This window comes from Coregonus clupeaformis, chromosome 30, assembly GCF_020615455.1.
Source record: "Coregonus clupeaformis isolate EN_2021a chromosome 30, ASM2061545v1, whole genome shotgun sequence".
In the NCBI taxonomy this organism is placed as follows: Eukaryota; Metazoa; Chordata; class Actinopteri; order Salmoniformes; family Salmonidae; genus Coregonus; species Coregonus clupeaformis.
The window spans coordinates 15,908,753-15,928,429 of NC_059221.1; the positions used below are offsets into that span (position 1 = coordinate 15,908,753).

General features: G+C 42.1%; 1 protein-coding gene across 1 annotated transcript; it reads right to left on the reverse strand.

The window, feature by feature from the left end:
* Nucleotides 1–589: 589 nt before the first annotated feature.
* Nucleotides 590–16,915, reverse strand: LOC121546737 (calcium/calmodulin-dependent protein kinase type 1D-like). The gene is made up of 11 exons (XM_041857973.2): nucleotides 16,783–16,915; nucleotides 14,451–14,559; nucleotides 10,606–10,731; nucleotides 10,401–10,475; nucleotides 9,747–10,009; nucleotides 9,444–9,519; nucleotides 8,921–9,112; nucleotides 2,942–3,029; nucleotides 2,296–2,612; nucleotides 2,030–2,133; nucleotides 590–1,543 (listed from the first exon to the last, which is right to left on the reverse strand). The coding sequence occupies exons 2-10, from the start codon at nucleotides 14,534–14,536 to the stop codon at nucleotides 2,070–2,072; spliced, it is 1,287 nt and encodes a 428-aa protein (XP_041713907.1). The 5' UTR covers nucleotides 14,537–14,559; nucleotides 16,783–16,915; the 3' UTR covers nucleotides 590–1,543; nucleotides 2,030–2,069.
* Between the last annotated feature and the right edge of the window lie 2,762 nt (nucleotides 16,916–19,677).

Below are 19,677 nucleotides of genomic sequence, written 5' to 3' on the forward strand. Positions count from 1 at the left end.
ATTACGTTAGTAACCAGTTTATAATAGCAATAAGGCACCTCAAGGGTTTGTGGTATATGGCCAATATACCACGGCTAAGGGCACATAAGAACAACCCTTAGTCATGGTATATTGGCCATATACCACACCCCCTCGGGCCTTATTGCTTAGTTATAGTTTAGCCCAGTGAGTGGGTTTAGCTAATTTGACAATAAGAATGTGTACATTTCTTTATAAACTTGTAAGTAGCCTATAGACTTGTTTCATAATAGGAAGTTATCTGACTAAGCCATTGATCCCGTCTCATCTAATAGCCCCTGGTGTTAACCCCTGCAGCTTAGCCGACCTTACAGTATGATCTATTCTGAGACTTCAAATTAAACAAAATCAAGCTGGTTGTGTATTTAATATAGGCTATCTCCCAAAAAAATTATGGGGGGAGTTTGGAGCCCCTGATCTAGGTCACTGAATTGGGCCGAATGACAGAGCATAGAGAGAGGGAAAAAAGCAATGCCGTAGGATTGTTTGTGTACACTTTATTTATTGACGATGAAGCTACAGAGAAGAAAAAAAACATATAGAATATTTACAAAACTTCAACAGCAAGCTCCGCTGAGCTTGGGACAGAAGCAACTCACCTCCTTGTATTAAAGGAGACATTATTTTATTACTGTATTGATAATATTATATTACTATTATCCAAATCTCTTCAGCACAAGGATAAATTAGATTTACAATGATATTTACAATCTCACCCTTCATTAATATGAGTGCTGGTGAGTTGGCAAGTCATTAAGAGTACATTCATAGTATTTCCACTGGTAATGAGTTGTCAGGGAGCACACAGATAACACTATTGTTCGCTTACTTCTTAATACGCTCAAGAAATGGCTTTGTTAAAGAATGTTGTGAATATGTTAGAACAATAAAGCCTGACAAAGAAAACATAAGGGAATGACAGAACAAGAGAATTTTGAGAAACAAAAAGAGCTTTAACAAGAATCCCTTTTAGCATCATGAGACTCAATGTTCCCCATCAACTTCCCCCATCAATGTACATAGTGATAAAATTCTGCTTGGTCATATATTCCACATCAAAGATGGCTTTCTGTTTCGACCATCTCTCCACACCATGGAACAGCACAACCACCTAAGTCAGTCTTATAGTGATGTACACAGTAGTCCTATTTCTTCTTATTTAGCGGTCTTTCAACAACTTGGCTCCACATCGCATCACCACGACGCAAACAAACCTTTCCCTGACATCAACTCCTTCTTCAAGGGTTATAACACAAATTGTTATGTGATGTCCATGGTATAATACATACACCGCACAGTTCCTAGTGAGCATAGTGCCCCTCCGCCCTGGACATCATGGAATACCTTGTTATATACATGTATGTGTGTGTCTGTCAGTGTACAGTATGTCTAGAATGTGTTCAGGGTGGTTTGTAGGCACTGTTTCAGAAACCCGGCAGATTCTGGATCTCACTGGCCGTCCTGAGAATCCACTTGCCAGTGTCAGTGCCTAGGCTGGCCGACAGGAAGAAGTCGTCTGACTGACCTGGAGAGGAGGGACACACACTTAGTCAAATATTTAAATTTTTTAAATTTTTAGTCATTTAGCAGACGCTCTTATCCAGAGCAACTTACAGTTAGTGAGTGCATAAATTATTTTAATTTTTTTCATACTGGCCCCCCATGGGAAACGAACCCACAACCCTGGCGTTGCAAACGCCATGCTCTACCAAGTGAGCTACATCCCTGCCGGCCATTCCCTCCCCTACCCTGGACCAATTGTGCGCCGCCCCATGGGTCTCCCGGTCGCGGCTGGCTACAACAGAGCCTGGATTCGAACCAGGATCTCTAGTGGCACAGCTAGCACTGCGATGCAGTGCCTTAGACCACTGCGCCACTCGGGAGGCCAATCACACAATACAATCACATTTAGATGATCTATATCTATTACTAATAAGAAACAAACTACCATAATGCAACCTCGTTACAGCACTAAAATAAAGAGTCTAACGTGTAATAGTTCAATATTTACCTAGTAAAAAAATTCCACACAAAGTCCTTCCAAAGACCCTTCACATGACAGAGCACACTCCAGTCTGGAGAGCCTGGCCATTGCGGTTGGCCGTTGCCCTGTACCTAAAACAAGGGCACGCAAAGTCATCCATCAGATAGTCACAAAGAGGATGGTGTAAGGGGCTAAATCTGGGATATTCCCCACTGTTTAATGGTCATTCAGACACAGTGAATGGAGGCTAGTCGTCTTTTTAGGTAAATATGGGAGTTAGGGTTGGTCCTTACGTATTAAGGTTAGCAGGCTCAGAGTGGTAGGCATGTTTGCCCGTCTCTGCGAAGGTATGGGTGTGTGCCGGCTCGCTTTGGCTGATCTTTAGGGGCTGGTGGCTCTTCGTGTCTCTGGAGCTGATTTGTAGGGTCATGTGGTTCCCTTTGTGTTCCAATCTCTCGGGATCCAGGGGGTTGTGGGACTTGGTGGGGGAGGAGACGTCGATGACCTGGATGGTGGGCATGTTGAGGGTCTGCGCCTTGACCACCAGCTCAGAGTGGGCCAGCTGCAGCTTCTTCATGTGATTGATGGCCACGGTGGCGTTAAAGGCTTGCTGTAACGACACACCAACAACAGTTGATGAGCAACACGCTAAGAGAAAAGTACTGTATGCGCTACCATGGTGATAACCATCATCATGAGTTAGGTGAGGTGCTTTATTTGGGCAAAGCTTGGGCATATAATTTTCATAGTGATCTTGATATTGACTTGATTATGAGTAATCAGGGATGTTGAATAACACCCAGATGTTTACAGTATATCATGGCCCTTAATCAGGATAGAGATCAGACGTGTCGTGCACATAAACAAGACACTGGGATTATGTCTAAAATGTGGGAGAGAGACAGAACCCTGACTGAGCGGTATGGGAGGAAGGCTCACCTTCCACTTGGTCTTGGCAAAGTTCTTCTGCATCTGGACACTGACAGAGTGGTAAATATCCTGGCTCCGTGCTGTATTTCCAATGATCCTGAAGGAGAGACAACCGAAAATAACATTATAATCTCCTGATGGTTTTAGCCTGAATCTAGCCTCGAAATCTAGACTAAATCCTGCTATATTTCACCTTTATTTTTATTTGTTATTATTATTATTATCATTATTTTTTAGGGGGTACATCAGCTTTAATATTGCAGATAGATTGTAACTTCCATCAATGTGATTGTCTGCATCACTTCCAATCCCCCATGTTTTTTTCCATATATACAGTGGGGGAAAAAAATGTATTTAGTCAGCCACCAATTGTGCAAGTTCTCCCACTTAAAAAGATGAGAGAGGCCTGTAATTTTCATCATAGGTACACGTCAACTATGACAGACAAAATGAGAAAAAAATCCAGAAAATCACATTGTAAGGATTTTTAATGAATTTATTTGCAAATTATGGTGGAAAATAAGTAATTGGTCAATATCAAAAGTTTCTCAATACTTTGTTATATACCCTTTGTTGGCAATGACACAGGTCAAACGTTTTCTGTAAGTCTTCACAAGGTTTTCACACACTGTTGCTGGTATTTTGGCCCATTCCTCCATGCAGATCTCCTCTAGAGCAGTGATGTATTGGGGCTGTCACTGGGCAACACAGACTTTCAACTCCCTCCAAAGATTTTCTATGGGGTTGAGATCTGGAGACTGGCTAGGCCACTCCAGGACCTTGAAATGCTTCTTACGAAGCCACTCCTTCGTTGCCCGGGCGGTGTGTTTGGGATCATTGTCATGCTGAAAGACGCAGCCACGTTTCATCTTCAATGCCCTTGCTGATGGAAGGAGGTTTTCACTCAAAATCTCACGATACATGGCCCCATTCATTCTTTCCTTTACACGGATCAGTCGTCCTGGTCCCTTTGCAGAAAAAACAGCCCCAAAGCATGATGTTTCCACCCCCATGCTTCACAGTAGGTATGGTGTTCTTTGGATGCAACTCAGCATTCTTTGTCCTCCAAACACGACGAGTTGAGTTTTTACCAAAAAGTTATATTTTGGTTTCATCTGACCATATGACATTCTCCCAATCCTCTTCTGGATCATCCAAATGCACTCTAGCAAACTTCAGACGGGCCTGGACATGTACTGGCTTAAGCAGGGGGACACGTCTTGCACTGCAGGATTTGAGTCCCTGGCGGCGTAGTGTGTTACTGATGGTAGGCTTTGTTACTTTGGTCCCAGCTCTCTGCAGGTCATTCACTAGGTCCCCCCGTGTGGTTCTGGGATTTTTGCTCACCGTTCTTGTGATAATTTTGACCCCACGGGGTGAGATCTTGCGTGGAGCCCCAGATCGAGGGAGATTATCAGTGGTCTTTTATGTCTTCCATTTCCTAATAATTGCTCCCACAGTTGATTTCTTCAAACCAAGCTGCTTACCTATTGCAGATTCAGTCTTCCCAGCCTGGTGCAGGTCTACAATTTTGTTTCTGGTGTCCTTTGACAGCTCTTTGGTCTTGGCCATAGTGAAGTTTGGAGTGTGACTGTTTGAGGTTGTGGACAGGTGTCTTTTATACTGATAACAAGTTCAAACAGGTGCCATTAATACAGGTAACGAGTGGAGGACAGAGGAGCCTCTTAAAGAAGAAGTTACAGGTCTGTGAGAGCCAGAAATCTTGCTTGTTTGTAGGTGACCAAATACTTATTTTCCACCATAATTTGCAAATAAATTCATAAAAAATCCTACAATGTGATTTTCTGGAATTTCTTTTCTCAATTTGTCTGTCATAGTTGACGTGTACCTATGATGAAAATTACAGGCCTCTCTCATCTTTTTAAGTGGGAGAACTTGCACAATTGGTGGCTGACTAAATACTTTTTTCCCCCACTGTATATACACTGCTCAAAAAAATTAAGGGAACACTAAAATAACACATCCTAGATCTGAATGAATGAAATAATCTTATTAAATACTTTTTTCTTTACATAGTTGAATGTGCTGACAACAAAATCACACAACAATTATCAATGGAAATCAAATTGATCAACCCATGGAGGTCTGGATTTGGAGTCACCCTCAAAATTAAAGTGGAAAACCACACTACAGGCTGATCCAACATTGATGTAATGTCCTTAAAACAAGTCAAAATGAGGCTCAGTAGTGTGTGTGGCCTCCACGTGCCTGTATGACCTCCCTACAATGCCTGGGCATGCTCCTGATGAGGTGGCGGATGGTCTCCTGAGGGATCTCCTCCCAGACCTGGACTAAAGCATCCGCCAACTCCTGGACAGTCTGTGGTGCAACGTGGCGTTGGTGGATGGAGCGAGACATGATGTCCCAGATGTGCTCAATTGGATTCAGGTCTGGGGAACGGGCAGGCCAGTCCATAGCATCAATCCCTTCCTCTTGCAGGAACTGCTGACACACCCCAGCCACATGAGGTCTAGCATTGTCTTGCATTAGGAGGAACCCAGGGCCAACCGCACCAGCATATGGTCTCACAAGGGGTCTGAGGATCTCATCTCGGTACCTAATGGCAGTCAGGCTACCTCTGGCGAGCACATGGAGGGCTGTGCGGCCCCCCAAAGAAATGCCACCCCACACCATGACTGACCCACCGCCAAACCGGTCATGCTGGAGGATGTTGCAGGCAGAAGAACGTTCTCCACGGCGTCTCCAGACTCTGTCACATCTGTCACATGTGCTCAGTGTGAACCTGCTTTCATCTGTGAAGAGCACAGGGCGCCAGTGGCGAATTTGCCAATCTTGGTGTTCTCTGGCAAATGCCAAACGTCCTGCACGGTGTTGGGCTGTAAGCACAACTCCCACCTGTGGACGTCGGGCCCTCATACCACCCTCATGGAGTCTGTTTCTGACCGTTTGAGCAGACACATGCACATTTGTGGCCTGCTGGAGGTCATTTTGCAGGGCTCTGGCAGTGCTCCTCCTGCTCCTCCTTGCACAAAGGCGGAGGAGCAGTCCTGCTGCTGGGTTGTTGCCCTCCTACGGCCTCCTCCACGTCTCCTGATGTACTGGCCTGTCTCCTGGTAGCGCCTCCATGCTCTGGACACTACGCTGACAGACACAGCAAACCTTCTTGCCACAGCTCGCATTGATGTGCCATCCTGGATGAGCTGCACTACCTGAGCCACTTGTGTGGGTTGTAGACTCCGTCTCATGCTACCACTTGAGTGAAAGCACCGCCAGCATTCAAAAGTGACCAAAACATCAGCCAGGAAGCATAGGAACTGAGAAGTGGTCTGTGGTCACCACATGCAAAACCAGTCCTTTGTTGGGGGTGTCTTGCTAATTGCCTATAATTTCCACCTGTTGTCTATTCCATTTGCACAACAGCATGTGAAATGTATTGTCAATCAGTGTTGCTTCCTATGTGGACAGTTTGATTTCACAGAAGTGTGATTGACTTGGAGTTACATTGTGTTGTTTAAGTGTTCCCTTTATTTTTTTGAGCAGTGTATATACAGTTGAAGTCGGAAGTTTATATACACCTTAGCCAAATACATTTAAACTCAGTTTTTCACAATTCCTGACATTTAATCCTAGTAAATATTCCCTGTTTTAGGTCAGTTAGGATCACCACTTTATTTTAAGAATGTGAAATGTCAGAATAATAGTAGAAAGAATGATTTATTTCAGCTTTTATTTCTTTCATCACATTCCCAGTGGGTCAGAAGTTTACATACACTCAATTAGTATTTGGTAGCATTGCCTTTAAATTGTTTAACTTGGGTCAAACATTTTGGGTAGCCTTCCACAAGCTTCCCACAATAAGTTGGGTGAATTTTGGCCCATTCCTCCTGACAGAGCTGGTGTAACTGAGTCAGGTTTGTAGGCCTCCTTTCTCGCACACATTTTTTTAGTTCTGCCCACAAATGTTATATAGGATTGAGGTCAGGGCTTTGTGATGGCCACTCCAACACCTTGACTTTGTTGTCCTTAAGCCATTTTGCCACAACTTTGGAAGTATGCTTGGGGTCATTGTCCATTTGGAAGACCCATTTGCGACCAAGCTGTAACTTCCTGACTGATGTCTTGAGATGTTGCTTCAATATATCCACATAATTTTCCTTCCTCATGATGCCATCTATTTTGTGAAGTGCACCAATCCCTCCTGCAGCAAAGCACCCCCACAGCATGATACTGCCACCTCCGTGTTTCACGATTGGGATGGTGTTCTTCGGCTTGCAAGTTACCCCCTTTTTCCTCCAAACATAACAATAGTCATTATGGCCAAACAGTTCTATTTTTGTTTCTTCAGACCAGAGGACATTTCTCCAAAAAGTACGATCTTTGTCCCCATGTGCAGTTGCAAACCGTAGTCTGGCTTTTTTATGGTGGTTTTGGAGCAGAGGCTTCTTCCTTGCTGAGCGGCCTTTCAGGTTATGTCGATATAGGACCCGTTTTACTGTGGATATAGATACTTTTGTACCCGTTTCCTCCAGCATCTTCACAAGGTCCTTTGCTGTTGTTCTGGGATTAATTTGCACTTTTCACACCAAAGTACATTCATCTCTATGAGACAGAACGCGTCTCCTTCCTGAGCGGTATGACGTAGTTACCTCTGCTGCAGAGAATAAGTTCATTAGAGTTACCAGACTCAGAAACTGCAGCCCAAATAAATGCTTCACAGAGTTCAAGTAACAGACACATCTACAGAGTTCAAGTAACAGACACATCTCAACATCAACTGTTCAGAGGGGACTGTGTGAATCAGGCCTTCATGGTCGAATTGCTGCAAAGAAACCACTACTAAAAGACACCAATAAGAAGAATAGACCTGCTTGGGCCAAGGAAATGTGTCCTTTGGTCTGGAGTCCCAATTGGAGATTTTTGGTTCAAACCAACGTGTCTTTGTGAGACGCGTTGTGGGTGAATGGATGATCTCCGCATGTGTAGTTCCCACCGTAAAGCATGGAGGAGGAGGTGTTATGGTGTGGGGGTGCTTTACTGGTGACACTGTCTGTGATTTATTTAGAATTCTTAACCAGCATGGCTACCACAGCATTCTGCAGCTATACGCCATCCCATCTGGTTTGGGCTTAGTGGGACTATCATTTGTTTTTCAACAGGACAATGACCCAACACACCTCCAGGCTGTGTAAGGGCTATTTGACCAATAAGGAGAGTGATGGAGTGCTGCATCAGATGACCTGGCCTCCACAATTCCCCGGCCTCAACCCAATTGAGATGGTTTGGGATGAGTCGGACGGCAGAGTGAAGGAAAAGCAGCCAACAAGTGCTCAGCATATGTGGGAACTCATTCAAGACTGTTGGAAAAGCATTCCAGGTGAAGCTGGTTGAGAGAATGCCAAGAGTGTGCAAAGCTGTCATCAAGGCAAAGGGTGGCTACCTTGAAGAATCTCAAATATAAAATATATTTTGATTTGTTTAACACTTTTTTGGTTACTACATGATTCCATGTCTTATTTCATAGTTTTGATGTCTTCACTGTTATTCTACAATGTAAAAAATAGTAAAAATAAAGAAAAACCCTTGAATGAGTAGGTGTGTCCAAACTTTTGACTGGTACTGTATATACATACATATCTACACATATCCTTTTTTAAAACATCTTTCCCTTTATTACTTTCCAACCCCACCACCCCTCCCCTAATTGGAGTAAACTAGTGAACAACAACGCTTAGGCCTCTACTTCCAGCTTATACATACTATATACATTTTATGGACACAGTCAATTTTACAATAATTATATTTTGTTTGTTTTTACGCCTGAACTTCCTCTGCTATATTTCACCTTTGTTTCAACTCACTAATTCAGTTTGGCATTCCTGTCATTGAAACCGAAACTTTTTCCAGGCTAGCCTGAATACACCTCACACTGGACACCACAAATAATGTTGTTGTAGATGTTACAGACAAAACAGATGAAGCAATAATGTTGTTGATCATGAAACTCACCAGGGATGCCTGAGAGCCTGCTCTGTAGTGAAGCGCATCTTAGGGTTCTTCTGCATCATGTTGCGGATAAAATCTTTGGCTGATTCAGAGATGTCATCCCAGAAGGGAGAGTCAAACTCGTACTGTGCCTTCATGATCTTAGAGAACAGTCGCGTCTCAGTGTCCTCATAGAAAGGAGGATATCCACAGAGCCTAGAGAGACCAAATAATAATGCTGTGTAATTTTGTGTCTTTAAGAAATGATACAGTGTGTGTGTCTGTGTTAAATGTTCACAAGGTGGAGCTCTAACTCCACCACTGTAACAGTACATGTTGAGGGAACGGCCCAGTGGCACTAAAGAATTAGCGTGACTATGCCTTCATCATGCTAAAGATAACCCTTGATTAGACTAACAAGCTTGAAAACCAAAAATGCACTCTTGCCTGCAAAGACCTGGTCAGATACATAGTCTTGACATGCAATCAACTATACCCTACAGTAGCCTATACATATCCTGAGGTTATCAATGAGAGCAATACTCACAGGATATAAGTGATGACTCCAATAGACCAGCAGTCCACTGCCTTGCTGTAGGGTTTCTGGGCCAAGACTTCAGGGGCTGAAGGTTTGGAAACAGAGTAAGTAAGAACAATTCTCCAAGTTCAGTTCATTTAACTCAACTAGTGTTGTATGGTATTTGACAGATAGATCATAGATCTAGGTTATTAGGTTTTGTAATGTCTTTGTTGTCTCCCTTATGTGTTTGAGTGTGGTTCCTCTGACCCAGTTTCTCACCCATACACACAGTTCATTATCTGTAAAGGCCAAACATGTCTCCTTCCTTACCCACATATCCTGGAGTGCCGCAGGCTGTGGACATGACACCGTTGTCTTCCATCTTGGACAGGCCAAAGTCACTGATCATGATCTTGGAGCTCTCATCCTGACTGTAATACAGCAGGTTCTCCGGCTTGAGGTCGCGGTGCACGATGCCATTCTGATGGAGGTATTGTACGGCCTGGAGCACCTGTTGGATGACCCTGCTGGCATCCTTCTCTGAGTACATCCCCCGGTCCAGGATACGGTCAAACAGCTCACCCCCAGCAACGCTTTCGGGAGAACAACAACAGCCGTTAATCTTTAGACCTTAAAGCTGACTCAATCTAACCTTAACCATGAACTGAGCGTCGGAAACATTTCTCAGCCTAACATTTGTGGATGACATATGCTCCTCATAATGTAAAGGCGTTTAAGACAAGTAAGTTAAGTCAGCCTTACTCTAAACTCTATCCATGAGCATAATGCTTCTGCATTTGACTTGAGTGTTAAGTTGCTGTCTGATCCCAAACTCAGACAGGCAGAACAATGTGGCTGTCATTAAATCAATGGGCAATAACTATTATTTGTGGAGTTTGTGTGTACTCAAGGGTTTTTATAGGAAATAACTATCATTATATTTTCTCCATTCTAAAGGTAAAAGGTAAAACATGTTGAACTTACAGCTGCATGACAAGGTAGTAATGAGAGCGACTTTCATAGAAATCCTCCAACCCAACAACGTTATCGTGTTTGATCCTGGGAGTGAGAAAATATAGGTAATGTTTAGCATGTGAGATGAAAGTACAATGAAACATACAGTAGCTGTAGTGAAGGTTCATCCAATTGAAATGGGACTGAATGACAATTGAACGTTTTGAACTCTCACTTTCTCAACACGGCAATCTCATTCTCCAGATTCTGAATACTCTTCTGCTTCTTCTTCACACACTTCATGGCAAACAGCTTGCCTGTCTTCTTCTCCTTCACCATGAACACCTCGGAGAACGCCCCCCTGGATGATCACACAAACACATAGGTAAAGGGTTAGTTCAATTATTATAATAGTGCAATTACTACATAGGATCTGAGAAATCAGCTTCTTTCCCCATTAGGAAGACTGTCATTTTCCATAAGAAAATTTGAAGGGCACTGTTAGTCAAGCCCTCATGGGTGTGATGTCATAACACTGAGGTGATACTGTTTGTGAAATGAGATACTGAGATGTAATTTTCTGACATAAATTATTTTTTCTGTAATTTCTTCAAAAAAAATGTGCAATGCTGTGATGTAGGCTTCAGTTCCTATGGACCTGCAGTAGGTTATACATGTTTGCAATACACCGTTGATAGGTTCTATTGTTCTTCAGGTATCAGGTGGCCTACATGCACCCTTTGATTTTAGAGCAGAGAGAGGTGCAGGATATCAAAACAGAATACTGTGGAAAAAGGGCTTATTAAGGTCTGAGACGGGATTGAGTGGCTTAAGGGCTCACTCAATGTTGTGTTCTGTACAGTTTCCGAGCTATCTTCAGCATTGTCTGGGAATAGCTGTCCTGTCCATTGTCTGGGATTAGCCTGTTTATCCCTTACGCAACGGAAACTGTGGCAGGCAGGCTCGAGGTGTGGACGAACGAAGCATGTGCAGCCGGCACAAATTGACCTCTACCCCAAGCAGCAGCAACCAGGTTATATATTGGGTCATACACAACCTGGAGAGAGGGGCTGACAAAAGATACTGTACCGCAAAAGTGCTGCCCATTTCTGTTGGGTTACGCCAGTGAAGAAGGTCTAAGGAACACATACGCAAGATGAGAGCACTGCAAGATTAAGGTTACATGATTTAACTACCTTAATTCTAAAGATAATTAGCAGAGATTGCTTCAACTGCAGCAGAAAGTCCCATGTCCCAACGTGTCTTACTGCATGGAGGCAGGCAGAGTTATTATGACAGCTGTGTCTCACGCTATCTCACATTGTCTCATTAAATTCAGTTGTGCACAGAGGTAGGCCCCAGGACGTAAGTCAGACATTCTGACATCTTTATGTTGTCCCAAACTACACTGCATCTTCTCCCAGAGAACCCAATGATTCTCATTATGACCCACAAGGGATATTATCAATCAAACAGCATCCGTGTAAATTAATTGGGATGCAAGGCAGCTATTAGTAAGCTTGTTGTCAGACACTCTCCTCATGTACAGTTTGAAAACACAAAAGATAGACTAAATACACCATTGACTGCTGAAATCAGACATGATAAAGGGAAAGATCAGGATAGGGATGATATCTACACCAGAGACAGGTGTGTAACGACGGACTGCAAGCCTCGGTACAGTACTGTATGTCAGATTGCCAGGAAACTAGATTGTGTTTTTGTTGTGTTCTGTGGGTTTAGCTTTATAAAGCCTTATCCAATGGATCTCCCTAATTCCCCTAGATAGATCCTTGTGATGGAACATAGGAAGGAAATACAGTAGGGACTGCTCTGTGCTAATTTGTTATGGTGATATCTTTATCGTCAAACACTGTAGTCTAGCAACCACTCTGTGTGTATGCTAATGAAATAAATTAGGCCTAAAGAGAGCAAATGAGAGAAAACACGGGGCCTTGGTTTACATACAGGTGTTTCACTGTACAGTACAGTATAATCGGATCTATAGAGCACCTGTCCAAGCTTTCTCCATCCATTTAGCTGTTCTTTCTACTCATTGATCCTTGTTCCAAACTGAGAAAGATTATCAGTGTCAGTCTGCCCTTCACCTGATCACCCTTAGCCTGACACCAGCAGAGCCAAGTTGACCCCTCCTGACTACGCAAAGCTATCACCCTGCCTTAAGAGAAGAGTTGTATAATTCAGAAAAAATGATGCTACTTTTATATTTGTATTATGCTTTCACTATAGTTGACTTATTTTATACGTTTCTGTTTTGTGATATTTTCCCCAGATGTGATTTCAGAGGTTCTATCTGTCAAATTGAAGTAGGTCTCTGCTGAGAACAAGTTACACCTACACCACTTATCATGCAGCAACAAGTAGAACTGCCTTCATTCTGCCATACATTTTTGTCTTTAACATCAAGATTCCATTCAGGGAAATTCCAAAAGAACATCCCTTCTTAGTTAAGAGGCAATGTTCTCCAAAACATACTGTATGTTCACACAAATGTTGTTTGTCTACATTGCTTCCTCTCTTATCTGCCTATCCAATCCTCAGTCCAGCCAAGTCTGTGTTCCCACAGTACAGTGACGTCTGACCACTAGGCAGCAGTAGCCTACACACCTTTATTTACCTCTGGCCCAGCCCCAGATCTATTCTCCACCACCACCGCTTCCTAAGCCTCTCAACATGACAGGCTCAGTAAGACAGGACAGCTCAGTCAAGAACATTTGATTGACCCCATGGATTACTCATGCTGGTTGACCCCGCTAACATGAGGCTAGTTTGAATGGTGCAAAATCAATGCACATAGTTTGTGTTGGATAAATATTTACTATCTAAATCATTTGAAACTGCTTAGTTACATTTACTCAAATTACTTAGTTACAGTCAGTGGTGGAAACAGGACCCAACTGTCATACTTGAATAAAAGTAAAGATACCTTAACAGAAAATAACTCAAGTAAAAGTGAAAGTCACCCAGCAAAATACTACTTGAGTAAAAGTCTAAAAGTATTTGCTTTTAAATATACTTAAGTATCAAAAGTAAATGTCATTGCTAAAATATACTTAAGTATCAAAAGTAAATGTCATTACTAAAATATACTTACTGTAAGTATCAAAAGTAAAAGTATAAATCATTTCACATTCCTTATATTAAGCAAACCAGACGGCACCATTTTCTTGTTTTTTTTATTTACGAATAGCAAGGGCACACTCCAACACTCAGACGTAATTTACAAACTAAACGTTTGTGTTTAGTGAGTCTGCCAGATCAGAGGCAGTAAGGATGACTAGGGATGTTCTCTTGATAAGTTTGTGAATTGGACAATTGTCCTGTCCTGCTAAGCATTCAAAATGTAACAAGTACATTTGGGTGTCAGGGAAAATGTATGGAGTAAAAAGTACATTATTTTCTTTAGGAATGTAGTGAAGTAAAAATAAAAATGGTCAAAAATATAAATAGTAAAGTACAAATACCTAAAAAAAACTACTTAAGTAGTACTTTAAAGTATTTTTACTCAAGTACTTTACACCACTGGTTACAATAACTCACATTTTCTACAAGGCCATTAAAAAAGTCTGGGAAAACTATTTGAAGAGTTCTTGTGGAATCTTGTGGGCTTCTCACCCTTTGCCAAGATTGTACCAAAGAAATCAAAATCCAGTTTTGAATTTGAAACTCAATGAATATCAAGCTAAAGATGGCTCCATAGACGACTTCTCTTGGCCGTTTTGTGAATGATCTGATGAGCCATCTGATGTACCAGACGTCATCAGGAGGTGTAGGACCGATACCCTCAGCGCTGCCACAGTGACTTGTCTATAAGACACCTGTAAAGTAGGTCTCGTGGTAATCCAATCGGTCTCTCTCTCTCTTTCCCCAATGAGGTCACATGTAACTTAAAACAAAACTGTGTCTTTCTAAAGAGAAACCTTTTAGCAGATCCATTCCAGATTTTCAGCTAGTGATGTATTTGCAAGGTTATTTGCACTCTTGTTCCTAGAATGAATTTTTATAATGAGGTAGGGAAAATGGTCCTATGGTAGGTAGGTGGGTGTGGGCTGTACTTACGATCCAAGGACCTCCATGAAGTCAAACACCTCCTGGATGTTGTCAGTGGTCTTCTTCCAGTCAAATTCGGCTTCTTTACGACCCATGTCTGCTTCTTTAAATGGGATTTCTGTAACAATGGGAAAAAACGGAGGAGTGTCATTAAACACCAATTTTCAGAATCGAGTATACTTCAATCTCATAGGCTATGAGATGAGTGTTTCCTAGATTCCTACTCACATATGTTCTGCAGTGCTATTGCGAAACCCCAAAATAATAATTTCTGTATCCACACCCATACACTCTCACAATGTCCTCTTGGATTATGACATTTCCCAGAGTCATGAGAAATCAGCACTTTGTCTGCAGCCACACAGGTAAAACAGATCTGTATTCCATTGGCCCATGTACAGCGCACCATAATGCCAGACAGTCTGACACCACTGTATGTCTAACAGGGCTGCTAAATCATTAGTTAGGTGATTGAGAGATGATTGACATAGACAGACAATGGTAAAATCATTGAGCATCCATTATTCTCTATTACTCTGAGATTAACTCAGAGTGAACATCCAAACCAGCTGTAGATGCAATATCTACAGAAGTTTCCTGATTTTTTTTTTGTTGCTGTTCTGAATTAGGTAACTTGGCTGATCAACCCAAACTGTTTGGTAAAGATTACAGCTACGGTAGGCCCTAGTTTATGCAGCCAAGTTACCCTGTAGCTTGGCCTTGTTTCCATTATATAAGAGATTACAAATGTATGATCTGTAGAACCTGACCTTGCCTGGAACAGTCACAGTGTAAGAGGCCAACCAAGCCAAGGACAGGATTCGATAATTTATGGAACATGTCCAGAGCTCTTGACAGAATTAACAATCAATTTCTACATGTAAAACAACCCTTAGGAAATAAAGTGTAGCTGTTAGACCAAAGAAAAACAATATCCTGAAGATGGTAACAAACAAGCAAGATTGTTTGTATAGTTTCACATAGGAAAACCAAGGGAACAATCTTGAAAGTATGAAGCAATTTTGACATCACTACCTCGCAAATGTCCTTCCCAACTATCTTCTTAGGAAGTCTGTTCCATTGATATCCAAATAGTCAAAACCATGTTAGGCAAATGAAAACTGCTCTGAACCACTGTTAAGACTGTCAGACAAATGTCCTATCAAATCTGTCACTCAGACAGGTAATACAGTAGCCACATGACAAGCATATGATAAAAAAGCATAGGCTAAAGCCAAAATGTATGTATGCATGTCCTCCCATACATTCTGGCTACTACCAACTATGATAAGATGAAGCTCTGTCCCTGTCTCGTCCCTCTCAGTCACTCTCCCACAGCCACCTGTCATGCTTTTATTCCTTTACTTCCCTGATATCACACTGTCGAGTCCGCTGTCTACCCACATCAATGTGTTGTCATTCTGTGGGCATTATACAGCACAAGCAGCAACATCAGTACATCCAGGAACAGTACAGTGTTCAGTGCAATCATAGAATTACACCATGTCATAAGATAGATATAAGTGCAGCTTCAGACGATGGATATGGTACACACAATTCGAGAATACAATAGAATAGAATGACTATTTTCCCCAGAGGAAAATAAATACAGAGAACAAAATCCTTAGTATCAATCCTTGCTATCAGAAAAAAAAAAGTATCTAAACGATGTTGTAAATCTGTTGATCAGCACTTTAGGCTAGTTTCAACTCTAGGTAAGTTTCAACTTTAAAGACAGTTCTCAGATGGTAAGGGGTGTCTTTAAAGCTGGACTGCCTTACCTGAAAGTTTATAACAACTCAAGCCACAGGTAGTATTGCCTTTAGGGATGCAGGCAGTCCGGCCAATGCAAGGACAACACTGGTAGAAAACGCCGTGGGAAAATGCGAGAGGACAGAGCGTACTTTTATATTTAGAGACCGACATTCGCTGGGACGTCACACATCCAGTGGTTTTTTCTATGGCTCTGCACTCAAAGCTGCGGATGGACGAAGTTGGCTGCAGCATCCCCTGCTCAATCACTCGAATTAGCCTGTTAAAAACATCTTATTTGACACGATTCTGATTGCAATACAATCTCAAATATGTATTTACATATAAATTATTGAACTTGAGTTGTACGTCTATGGACCTTTTTGATCTGAATGTCATCCACGCGCAGAATAGCCTATCATTATGCTAAAAAGTATTATGTTGAAACTACCTTTTTAACATGAAAACCCAGAAGCTATATCATAGGACGTGGCGGCAATGCTTCAATTCAGACCGAGAAGCACTAATGGACCGACTTCCATGAATGAGAGAGACCTACCCAGGCGGAGCAGATTTCTCTTTGACTTACCAGTGAGAAACTGTAGGTAGCGCTTCTCCGACTCTCCTGCCAAAAGCTCGTTGAGGACTGGACAGATTACCGTGTCGGCAACCACGGAAATAGCTAGTTTTTTTCAGGTCAGAGATTAGGTCCCGCGGTTACTTCCCCGTTAACGGCTCGGGCTCGGGGAGGGAGGGGGGGAGGGAGGGGCCCGGTGCCGAGATGTCACAGGGGTTCATTTATTGAGCAGTGCAGTGATAGTCAACACTATATGTCCTGTCGCTCTAACGTCATGTTGTTGTTGTTTTTTCAAGAGTTGACAACAAATACTGGGACCATTTTTGACAAATTGGTTATTTTTTCATCCATCAGTCAGTTTACCAAACAAAGTGGCAGGGTCAGGCTGTTAGATGTACAGATTGTACCTTTAGATCTTTACATTTTTATTAACACACCAACATGTGCAGTAGCCTTTCATTGCAATAGGACAGTGTTAGGATATACCGTATCACTTTTCATCAAGGTGACATAATGAAAATGTTGACCTTCTATTTTGCTATTGATGCTTGCATCTATACTGAATATATTGCAAAATATAAATGCAATATGTAAAGTGTTGGTCCCATGTTTCATGAGCTGAAATAAAAGATCCCTGAAATGTTCCATACTCACAAAAAACTTATTTATCTTTGATATTTCAGATTTTGTGCACAAATTTGTTTACATCCCTGTTAGTTACCATTTCTCATTTGCCAAGATAATCCATCCACCTGACAGGTGTTAGAAATTGCGTAATTCAAATCTGGTATTGGAATAAGAATCAAGAGATCTTCAATCCAAGCTAAATGTATTATATGCAAAATGTATGTATGATAAGTATGAAGGTTCGTATATACGGGTCCACTGAAATACCACGCAGGGCACTCAGAGAACTAATCCATTGTTACAGGTTCTTCTTCAAATACTCTGACAGAGATATTTCCCACTCCCTGCTGGCCAATCAGAGTAGAGACTGAGCGTGGTTTAGACTTACTCAGCCAATCCGTTGGCGCACCGGCTGGTCCCAGCCTCTTGGCGCTCCCTTGTTGCACACTGTTGCCAGGCATAAGTTTTTATCATAACAACCTGTGGAGTTAGCACCCAAAAGACACCATTCCACTGTACTGTACTGTGAGTACCTAGCTCAAGGACGGTTCACAGACAACGGTTCACAGACAACAAAGAGGCAGTGTTCGTATCTGTAAGAAATACAAGTCTTATCTGTCCTACCCCCTAACGTTCCTCACATGAATCACAGCCTGTTATGTGAAACAATTTATATCAGTATAGTACAAACCTATGCTTATCATTAATGCATTCCTTCTAAGCTATTCATCACATACAGATCCAATTATGAGAAAATAGAACCCCACACAGGTGTGGCATATCCAGAAGATGATTAAACAGCATGATAATTAAACAGGTGCACCTTGTGCTGGGAACAATAAAAGGCCACAATAAAATGTGCAGATTTTACACAACACAATGGTACAGATGTCTCAAGTTGAGGGAGCTTGCAATTGGCATGCTCCACTAGAGCTTTTGCCATTTCGTCGTTTTAGAGAATGTGGCTGTACGTCCAACCGGCCTTCCAACCGCAGACCACGTGTAACCACGCCAGCCCAGGACAGCTGATGAAACTGTGTGTTTGCACAACCGAATAATTTCTGCACAAACTGTCTGAAACCGTCTAAGGGAAGCTCACCTGCGTGCTCGTCGTCCTCACCAGGGTCTTGACCGGACTATAGTTTGCCTTCGCAACCGACTTCAGTGGGCAAATGCTCACCTTCGATGGACACTGGAGAAGTGTGTTATTCATGGATGAATCCCAGTATGAACTGTACCGGGCAAACCACTCGTTGTGTGGGCGAGTGGTTTGCTGATTAAATTTTTTACATTTCAGATTTGATGTCAACGTTGTGAACAGAGTACGCCATGGTGGCGATGGGTTTATGGTATGGGCAGGCATAAACTACAGACAACGAACACAATTGCATTTCATCTATGGCAATTTCAATGCACAGAGATCCGGTGACGAGATCCTGAGGCCCGTTGTCATGCCGTTCATCCGCCGCCATCACCTCATGTTTCAGCATGATAATAAATGACGCAAGGATCTGTACACAATGAAAAATGTCCCAGTTCTTCCATGGCCTGCATACTCACCAGACATGTCACCCATTGAGCATGTTTCGGATGCTCTGGATCGACTTGTACGATAGCGTGTTCCAGTTCCAGACAAAATCCATCAACTTCGCACAGCCATTGAAGAGGAGTGGGACAACATTCCACAGGCAACAGCCTGATCAACTCAATTAGAAGGAGATGTGTCTCGCTGCATGAGGCAAATGGTGGTCACACCCGATACTGACTGGTTTTCTGATCCACGCCCCTACTTTGTATTATTATTAAGGTTATCTGTGACCAATAGATGCATATCTGTATTCCCAGTCATGTGAAATCCATAGATTAGGGCCTAATTTTAATTGACTGATTTCCTTATATGAACTGTAAAATCTTTGAAATTGTTGCAGGTTTCTTATATTTTTGTTCAGTGTATATATATTTTTCATACATTTACAAAATACTGAGATTGCACTGATATAGCCTAATTGCAATTGGTTTTATACATGCTCTCAATTTATGTTGATTTATTTGGCAAACACTAACATTTCAGACATGCAATATCAGTAATTATTTTAGAAATATAAATAAATATATAAAGCTTTATACCTTTTTGTATTAAGCTATCTGGTGTCAACATGCATAATGCAAGCACTCCCTCAATGAACAGGATGCCAGCAAATTGTTGATGACCTTAGTGTGGATTATTTAAGTGAGAATGTCCGATAAGCCGGTGTTTGGAGGATAAATTGGTACTGGTGT

Excerpts from the sequence above, each read along its gene's own strand:
- LOC121546737 (XM_041857973.2), bottom strand. The coding sequence starts at position 14,536 with ATGGGTCGTAAAGAAGCCGAATTTGACTGGAAGAAGACCACTGACAAC. Across the intron at positions 10,732-14,450 it reads TTCATGGAGGTCCTTGGATC|GGGGGCGTTCTCCGAGGTGT; the intron begins GTAAGTACAGCC and ends GTGATCATCCAG. Across the intron at positions 2,134-2,295 it reads GAGCCTGCTAACCTTAATAC|GTACAGGGCAACGGCCAACC; the intron begins GTAAGGACCAAC and ends CCCTTGTTTTAG.